The 9,347-nt window shown below is 42.1% G+C and overlaps 2 protein-coding genes across 2 annotated transcripts in view; one reads left to right on the forward strand and one right to left on the reverse strand.

Annotated features, from left to right (window-relative positions):
* Nucleotides 1-596: 596 nt before the first annotated feature.
* LOC110059826 (bifunctional polynucleotide phosphatase/kinase-like) overlaps nucleotides 597-9,347 on the reverse strand; it is a 26,882-nt gene continuing 18,131 nt past the window's right edge. Inside the window, exons 12-18 of the mRNA XM_089277134.1 lie at nucleotides 5,009-5,077; nucleotides 4,725-4,752; nucleotides 4,309-4,370; nucleotides 2,629-2,738; nucleotides 2,311-2,398; nucleotides 2,067-2,134; nucleotides 597-1,212 (exon numbers count right to left, since the gene is read on the reverse strand). Coding sequence (XP_089133260.1) covers nucleotides 1,098-1,212; nucleotides 2,067-2,134; nucleotides 2,311-2,398; nucleotides 2,629-2,738; nucleotides 4,309-4,370; nucleotides 4,725-4,752; nucleotides 5,009-5,077 — 540 coding nt within the window. The 3' untranslated portion in view covers nucleotides 597-1,097. The remainder of the gene's footprint in view (nucleotides 1,213-2,066; nucleotides 2,135-2,310; nucleotides 2,399-2,628; nucleotides 2,739-4,308; nucleotides 4,371-4,724; nucleotides 4,753-5,008; nucleotides 5,078-9,347) is intronic.
* Nucleotides 5,658-7,986, forward strand: LOC149099641 (uncharacterized). Its single transcript, XM_089277131.1, has one exon. It carries the CDS (start codon nucleotides 6,244-6,246, stop codon nucleotides 7,984-7,986), a length of 1,743 nt encoding a protein of 580 aa, XP_089133257.1. The 5' UTR covers nucleotides 5,658-6,243.

The raw sequence follows: 9,347 nt of genomic DNA on the forward strand, positions 1-9,347 counted from the left end.
CTTAGCCTAAAGTCGACGAAAAGCGATGATTATTTTTAAATGTGCCGGTTATCCAAAAATTATCATCTTACATTACTGATGTTACAAGTGAAGAGTGATAGCTTTGGACTGGCTTTGGGCTACCCATAAGACAATCCGTAAAAGTTAGAAAAGCCTGCGTAACTAATCCCGGAGTACTGAATTCTCTTGTTATGTCCTGTGAAGGGGAAGAAAAACTTCTGATATTCTACTATCTTGTTCGGTTACGTTACGTTACATTACATAACGGGTTAAGACCTGTCATAAGATAAGCCTTAATTGTGCTAAATCGGCAATTCCCCCTCCCTCCCCCTCTTGTCACAATATTCAGTACGGTTTGCTTTGCCAAGCTCTCTGTGTTGGCCGAAATGTTCAAACCGGGTTACTAGTAACAGGTACTGAAACAGACAAGTCAGTCCAGGTGTGCCTTGATCGAGCTGTTAGCACGGGAAACTTTTGACAGAAGTGTGAGGTGTGGAATTACGTACATTGTAGGATTGCTTTATGAACGCAGAGCCTTAAGGACAATGAGAACTTTCTTGAAAAAAAAGTAAGACAAATAATAAGAGACAACAAAGTCAAAAGTAGAAATTTTCTCAACATCACTTACAAATTCAAAAAATACCATTTTTACATAAATCAACACAAACGAATTCTGAGGCTTACATCTCGGAATGGTTCAACGCGAGTTTACTGAGGACGAGAGAAATCATCCTTTAAACTGTCTCCTAGTCCCCTCACAAACATTAGCTCTTCTGAGGGAAGTGGCGTAGAAGGTTCACTACGTAAGCTGTTGAAATATTTCCCCTTTGCAAAACAATACAGAAAGGACTTTTTTTACAAAAAAAATGGGTAATATTGTATTGCAGCTCCTTGAGTATTCCGTGTTCGGCATCGTCGGAGAGCCTGGTACCACTTATCGACATAATAGAAAGTGAAAAGGTTAAAATACTGAAGACGAAAGTTAACAAGGAAAGCAAACGAGACAGTCCTGAGCGCAAGAATGCGCAATGGTTTCTGCGCAATTCACAATTATTTATAGCAGCTTCTGTTTGATCGCCTACACATGTCGTCTGTCACTAAAGAAACTGCATGTACAATTCTTTGATCTTCTCGTTTTTGAACCTTGGTATAAAGTTCACTTTCACAATCTCTTCAAAGCCTTCACGACAACTTGGTTCTTCATACGCAGATCTGCAAAATACACGTGTAAAACAAAAATAATTCATTGACAGAAGGCAAAACGACGTCCCACTATTAGAGAGTTTAAGCATGACGTTTACGGCAGACGGCAAACGGCAAAGATTACCTCTGATTTTTTTTTCTTTTCTTGTAATTCTTAGAAAAAGGTCTTCTACTATTCACCGCAAATACAAATATTTTCAATCTACTGTACAGACAGCTGAAGACCGACGGCATAAGTTTCATTTTTGCCGTTTGCCGTTTGACGTAACGTCATCTATTAATACAGCATCGTGTACGGTGAGACTCTTTTCTGAGACTAAATACTCCGACGACCACACCCTATCTAGTCGCGTTTATATTTTTGCTGCAAGTTATTTTTCTTCGGGCACGCAAGAACGGCTGCGATTTGTCTTTCGCCAGGGCCAACCCCTTGGGTTCGAGCTTTTTCAAATCCCCTCCGGTTAAAACCGACTTTCTCTTACGATCAGGGTGTAGTCTGTGGACAGACTGCACCCTGTCCAGCGACTCGCCCCAGTTGAGGCCAAACCCCTCACACACCCATTTTAGAAAATACACATGACGAGCGCTCGCGTTTGTTCATCAGGTAACCTCAATGAAATGAACTCCAAATCGATAGAAGTTCTGGTTTCCTGATCATTCTTGTAGGTTTCTGACGTAGTGCTATCAATCTCACGCAAAGCAGCGCATGACAGACATTTTTTTCCCAACAGGAAATTGTTCCTAAGACCTTTTGCACAAGACGCTGTACCGAATCTTATTTTTTTTTCAAGTACCTTGCGTCACTGACTAACATTTTTCTCATATCGTTCTTATCACATTCGGCCATGTCTTTCCTGACTTACTTGTACTTCACAAAAGCTAAATGTCCAACGTGTTTGTATGAATTGTCCTTATTCGTCATTTCGCGAATCTGCAAAAGATTAAAATCTGATGAGACAGACACGCACACAGCTTTCCAAGGGCTACAATTCAGTATTGCGAGACACTAAGCTTGGGAGGCGCAAGGAAAATAAGGATTTGCTAAGAGTTACCAAACTTCTTGATTTGCTGTGGCTCAGGTGCTAATACACATAAAGGCAAACTTGCCTTATTGTTATGTAGAGCGTGTTCATAGGACACATCAAACACAAAACATCGAGCAGGAATCTTGGCTTGCTTTGCACAATCCACGTATCTGAGAACAACAACGAGAGAGACATGTTAATTTCGATAGTGAGATATTCGAGCGCAATCCAACAAGGAAAAGGCTGGGAGACCAGAAAGTTTGTGTGAACTTGGGCCAAACGAGAAGAGCAAATGCAAGGATTTCCAGTTTGCTTGGTCCAATGAACGCCGGGTGAAAGAAGAGCGAGGATGACATCATCACAAACTGGCTTCCAATAAGAACACTCGTTATATCGTTACCTCTTTCTCACTTCCGTTGTCGGACTCGTGTTGTCAATCACAACGCTCGTACCACGTGACAATGCATCTTTACAAGCAGACACACACTTCTGCCATGAACCCAAAGTATCCTAAAGAAAAGTAAAATACACATGTAACTAAAGCCCCGGCCAAACGATCGCAACATATCAACACAACATATCGTAACATTGTTGGCCCAACATTTGCAAGCTCCGGCCAAACGATCGCAGCATATCAACACAACATATCGCAACTTGCGCGCGTTTGGCCACCCTGTTGCGATGTGTTGCGACATGCAGAAAATCGAACTACTGCGCATGCCCGGACGCAACATTGTTGCACGAACCTGGCCAAACGAGTGCAACATCATGCAACATCCACAAATGTTGCATGGAAAATTTGACCATTTTCAAATCTGAGCCAACAACATCCAACATGTCCCAACATGTCGCAACAGGGTGGCCAAACGCACGCAACATGTTGCGTCCAACAATATTGCGATATGTTGTGTTGAAATGTTGCGATCGTTTGGCCGGGGCTAAGAAAATTTTAACGCAATTCCTTGAGTACAAATACATATATGTTATTTGCCGGCTTAGGGTCGGTCCGCATAGTGAAAAAGTGTGACCGAGGTCTTGAAAATGCTGCCCGAGGCCGCAGCCCGACGGCAGCATTTTCAAGCCCGAGGTCACAGTTTTTCACTATGCGGACCAACCCTAAGCCGGCAAATAATATATTTATTTTTTCCTGCGGTAAATTGGCTTTCAAGTGGGTTTGTTTACGCATCTTTGTCATTGAATTGGCTTACGTGCCGTCTACAAACCATCGCAAAAATCTAACGAGCGAACGAGCGAGTAACTCATATACTAAACAAAGAAATACGTATTAAAGAACAGATTTATTTCGATCTACGTTATGTTAGTTGCATCTTGTTTACCAACTAGGTTCGTTCTCCAAAATTGTTTTTCCGTTCTGGAATTTCGTGCAAAGTTTGAAGTTGTACTATACAAAAACAATTTCTATCAGTCGTTGCGAATCACTCGAAATCACACTTTTTTTTTTACCGTAAATTGAGTAGCAGAAAGCGAGGAAATTCGTTACATGTATTCCACAGAAATTCTCTTAAATACAGCAACGATCAGAGAGGTAAACTCGACTGCAATTGCCTTTTTTTTTGCTTAAAATTGTGCGGCGAGAGAACCACAGGATTACGCGCCATTACAGCGCCGAGCTACAAACAACCAAACAAATTTTCACAACTCCAAGACACTCAATTGAATTTAAAGTGACTTTCCTTGCCAATTTAAAGTGAATAGAGATAAACTTGCGTTGATTAATCGTCGATAGAAGTGTAAAAAGGGCAAAGGTTGACCATTACCGCTAGTTCACTCACGAAAATTGACCAACACGACAATCTCACCCGCGCTGTTTCCCGCCGTTACCTTTACCGTGGTCAGATATAGGAAAATCGGGACCGCGCCAAGAACCAATCAGATTGCAGGATTCGTTACCGTGCCCCCTTGGAAAAAAATAACGTGGGATATTTGCACTCGTCTCGCGAGTTATTTTACAGTTGGCAAATGTATGTTTCACTGATTAAGTTCTATCATTTCATTATCTTTTTAGCAAGCCGCACAAAACTAATTTTGAACACTCGATCACCTGACTCTGTTTCCTTACCCTGTTAATGTGAAGATATCCATGAGGCATCAGATGTTCGTTAACAAAGGTCGTTTTTCCAGCTGGTGAATGAAAACAATGAAAAGCAATTGGTACTGGTACAACACTGGTCAACAGTCTGCAGTCGGTCGTGTTTTTTACCCAAAGTTGATTTATTTTGACAAAAACCCGCTATTTGTGTAAAATGTGCTTTACTGACGATTCTCGTTAGGCCAAATCATACAAGTGAGATGAACCCATCAGAAATTGTACTAAAACCTGGCAACTGAGGCCAAGCGCAGGAAAATCACGTGATCCATTTCACGATGCGACTAATTGAACCGAGCCATATTGAACAAAAGTAATCAATGAAAACACAAAAGATGTTCAAACATTTTGATAACATGTTTCATCAAAGAAGCTTAAGAAATACTTACAAGCAGGATAACCAACCATAACAATAAGCTGAAAAAAAAAAAAATGAAAACACAATCGTTTATTGGCATCTCAATCAAAGGTAATTTGAAAGAAAAACTGTAACAAACTGAAAGCAATGGATGTCTTTATTGGAGGGATTCTGGAGTGAATTCTAGCGCAATCTTTTCTCACAAAGTTCACCTTTGCCAGTAGAGCCAGTAGATTCAAACAAATATGCAAATATGCAGGAATATTGAATTATTGAGAACAGAGTATAAACCATTTAAGTAGAGTTTCTCCATACCTCCTGGCTTTCTGACTTCAGCTTTGCACTGACAGGACAAAATAACGATCCATTGGGATCGAGATTTTTCTGTGAATAAAATCATGAGTGATGAACACAGAGTAAAATGCGGTAAACCTTTCGCTATATATAGACCCTTCACACTACATCCTTAGCAACCTCTGAGCTAACAGCTCCTTCAATCAGAAACAAGCAGCTACATAGATATCTTCATTAGCAGTAAATACACTCTAAGTTTGCAGAACAAACGCCAGAACGTTAACAAGTTGAACAACGTAAAACTCCAAGTATTTAAGTGAGTCGCAATGTTTTGTTATCCAAGCCGTAAAATGCCAGTTATAAGCCCCCACCCCCTTAACCAACCCGCTCATAAGCCCCTCCGTTTACTAACGAAACAAACCTCCTGTTATAGCTCCCTTCCCTGATATAAGCACTCCACATCCAATTTTCCCAAATGAACTTACTAACGTCCTCACAGAATACTGCTCCTTAAATTCAAATGGTTAATACGATGACAAACTGTGTGCAAATTAAGATGTCTATTCATAGTTCTTTCCTATATCGTATCGCTAATCACAGGATATGAGCCACTTCCTGTAGCTCATTTGCAAACGGTTTTTCATCCCTCTTATATTTACCCAGAATGTTACTGCTGGGTTCCCTGTGAAGACACATTTAGGTTTGCGCATGCGTGGAGGTGGCCTCTTCAAACGGTGACCACGAGGCCACCGAGTTAAAACCTCAGTTATGTCAAGTTTTCCTCGGTTTTTAGGTCAGAATTAGTTCAAATTGTCAGTGTTTTCTGAGAATTATACCGTTGTAATATCGTGGCATCACTGTGAGTTGTTCTCATGGCCTATCGTGAATTAAACGTTCTGGTTAAAGTGAATTTGTCCATGGTTTGTCGCCGTTCGCAGCTATAGTTTTAACTCGACCTCATGGATGGTTTGTCGAGGGATTTATGGCCAAATGTTCAAGGATAACTACGGTTCACTTTGCTCGTCTACGGAACTGCAACGGATCTACGGTTATTAAGAGTAATTACGGACGTGGAGAACGAAAACAAAGGTTTTATGGCTTATTGGATGGAAGGCATTTCCGAGCCCTGGCGTACACGGTCGTCTTCAATGGACATGGAATTAATTCGTGCTATCTCACCGCTTAATACTTCACCAACGGATGTAGCATCAGAAATGTGGCTTCATGATTCAGCTAAGGTTTAAGGTTCACTGAATATGGAGGAGAAATCGACGGTCAGTGGTGCTGAGGAGTTAGAATCGGGCGGAAGGAAGAAAATTCCAACGGATAAAGGTAAACAGTACGAAATACAAAGGTTAAAAGATCGTAGAACTGTGGCTCTTCGCCACGTGACTAGGCAGATGAACAAAATGAAGCCTCTTCTCGCTGATTTCAGCAATTTTGAGTTTGAGTCAGTTGAAATGGACGGTCTTAATAATTCACTTGTCTATCTACAAGTTGCACAGGATAATTTCCTCGAGGTGTTAGAGAATGATTCAGATATTGCCAGTGCTAATTCATGGTATGAAGTTCACGATGGAGATGTGTTTAAGTTTAAGCAGTCTGTCTATGAATATTTCTCTAAGGCGAAAGAACTTCAGTCTGCTGAATTAAATTCTGCTGCTTCTAACCAGTCTCATCACTCAAGAAAGTCTAATCACTCTGGACGTTCAAATTTGTCTTCACTTTCATCTAAATCGAAATTGATAAAAGCCAAGACTAGGGTTGCTGCCCTAGAAGTTGAAGCAGCATTTCTTAAGGAAAAGCAGGCATTGAAAATGGCTGAGGAACAATTGGAGTTTAAGAAGAGTCTAGCTAAGGCAAAGGAAGAAGAAAAGATTTATGAACAAATGAACAATGAACAATTGTTTTCCACACCTGCCTGTTTACAGACAAAAAGTCTTCCAACATTTCCAGTATCCAGTCTGCTCCCAGCTAATACTGCAAAGGACGCAAACTTTACTTCCCTGACAACACAAGGATCGGTTCTAACAATGACAACAACAGCAGTGGCGGCTAGTTCACGCCCATCAAATGCCATTTCAGTTTTGGAACCTGCTTCAAAGTCATTCCCAGTAAGTTCTTCTGGCAGTTATATCTTAGGACACCAAAACCCCTCTCCAACAAATCCTCTTAGTGGATTTACTAAGGGGCAACCAGCTCCCATTTACACGAGCCCAATGACAGCTTGCCTATCAGGAAATACAGCGTTGGACTTTGGAATCCGTACAGACACGGTGACTTCTGGGTATAGAGCAAACCCCACTGATAGCCCCACAAATACACGTACTTCATTACCTCAACCCTGCTTCGTAGACAGGCCTGCAGCTGTGTATCCTTTCAAAGATCAATCACTGGAGAACCCACAGACACTGCTACATGTTTATAGCCCTCCAGGTTGTTCAAAAAGTTTGTCTGTTAACCCCTTGGCAGTCCAGGACAATACCTTTCAAGATATTGTGGACATTCAAAGAAAGCAGACAGAATTGTCTCAAATTATGGTCTCCCAGCAAGCAAGGAGCCTTTTACCATCAAGCGAGCCTCCAGTGTTCTATGGTGATGCTATGGAATTTCCTGCATTTACAACTGCCTTTGAGTCTTTGATGGAATCAAAAGTTGAAGACTCCTGTGAAAGGCTGTATTTTCTGGGTCAGTACACTTCAGGTAAAGCTAAAGAAGTTATTAATGGTTGTCTTCAAAGAAAAACAGAAGGATCCTACAGAGAAGCCAAGGGACTGCTAAAGAGACAGTTCGGAGATCCATTCAAGATTGCAAACGCCCACATCAACAAACTGTCTTTGTGGCCACCAATCAGAGCAAACGATGGCTCAGCTCTCCAAAATTTCTCTATTGCTCTGGACCAGGCAAAGTCTGCTATGAAAGGCATGTCTCACATGGACGATTTAAACACAGCTCATGTACTGCGACAGCGACAGGCATCTACGAAGCAAGTGGACTGAAAGGAACAATAAAACCAAGAGTGCGAAAGGAAGGATAGCTGACTTTGAGGAGTTTTCACAATTTGTCCGCGAACAAGCAGAGCTTGCCACAGATCCTGTATTCTCAGAAGAAAATGTTAGCAAACCTCATCATGACGAGAAAGACAAGGGCACTCACTTCAAATTCAGAAGAGGGTCACGTAGCAGAGGAAAAGGAACAACCCTTGCCACGGGATTAAAGCAGGAAAGTAGAAACAAGCAGTCCGTGTCGTGTTCTTTATGCAAAGGGCCCCACAACCTAAATGATTGTGAACAGTTTTTAAAGAAACTCTTACTAAACGACGAGAGTTTGTAGTGGAGAAGAAACTGTGCTTTGGTTGCTTTAGTGATCAGCACATTGCCAAAAACTGTAAGGAGCGGCAGACATGCAATACTTGCAAGAAGCAACACCCCACATCGCTACACGACAATGATTGGGCGAGGAAGACCAGCAACGACAGTGATAATCATTCTGGAGCTGAACCTCGTGTTAGCAGCAACCGCACTGCCATCTGTAACATCACGGAAGCTGGAGATGTACCGATCAACATGGGTATTTTACCAGTTTACTTGTTTCATAAAAGTGATCCAGCAAAGAAGATAAAGGTTTATGCACTGCTGGACAATGCCAGTGGTGGGACATTTGTAAGTGAGAAGTCGACGAAGGCGCTTGGCATTGAGGGAAGTGACACTGACCTTATCCTTACCACGATTCACGGAACACGCAGTGTTACCACAAAGGCCATTGAAGGACTGGTGGTAGCCAACATTAAAGAAGAGGACATGATGTTGGACTTACCTAGAACATTTACGCGACATGTCATTCCAGTAGACCGCAATGAAATACCTCGACCTGACGTAATCTGCAAGATGTCTCATTTGGAGAAAATCAGTGCAGAGATACCTCCCTATATGGCGGACATCGAAGTGGGTCTGCTTATTGGATTGAATTGCCCAAGTGCCCTACGTCCAAGAGAAGTCGTTTACGGTGAAGAGTCGGACCCATATGCAGTTCGCTCGCTCCTAGGATGGTACATCAATGGCCCCCTCAGAACTTCGCAGCAGAGTGGCAAGATAACATGCAACAGAATTCAAGTTGGTCAAGAGGACACTCTAACGACCGCTCGAGGATATGTGGTCTCGCAGAGAATGGTGAAGGAGCAGATAACCGCACAGGCAGTTAGACAGATGTTCCAGATGGACTTCTCTGAGCGAGAAAAGGGGGCAGCGATGTCACGTGAAGATATCAAGTTCTGTGAGACGGTGGAGAGTGGTATCGTTCATCTTGAAGACCTGTATTATGAGATGCCCCTCCCGTTTAAGCATCAGAACATCCAGCTCCC

Source organism: Orbicella faveolata, unplaced genomic scaffold (genome assembly GCF_042242905.1).
Source record: "Orbicella faveolata isolate gen_17 unplaced genomic scaffold, um_ofav_v1 contig_46, whole genome shotgun sequence".
NCBI classification, from domain to species: domain Eukaryota; kingdom Metazoa; phylum Cnidaria; class Anthozoa; order Scleractinia; family Merulinidae; genus Orbicella; species Orbicella faveolata.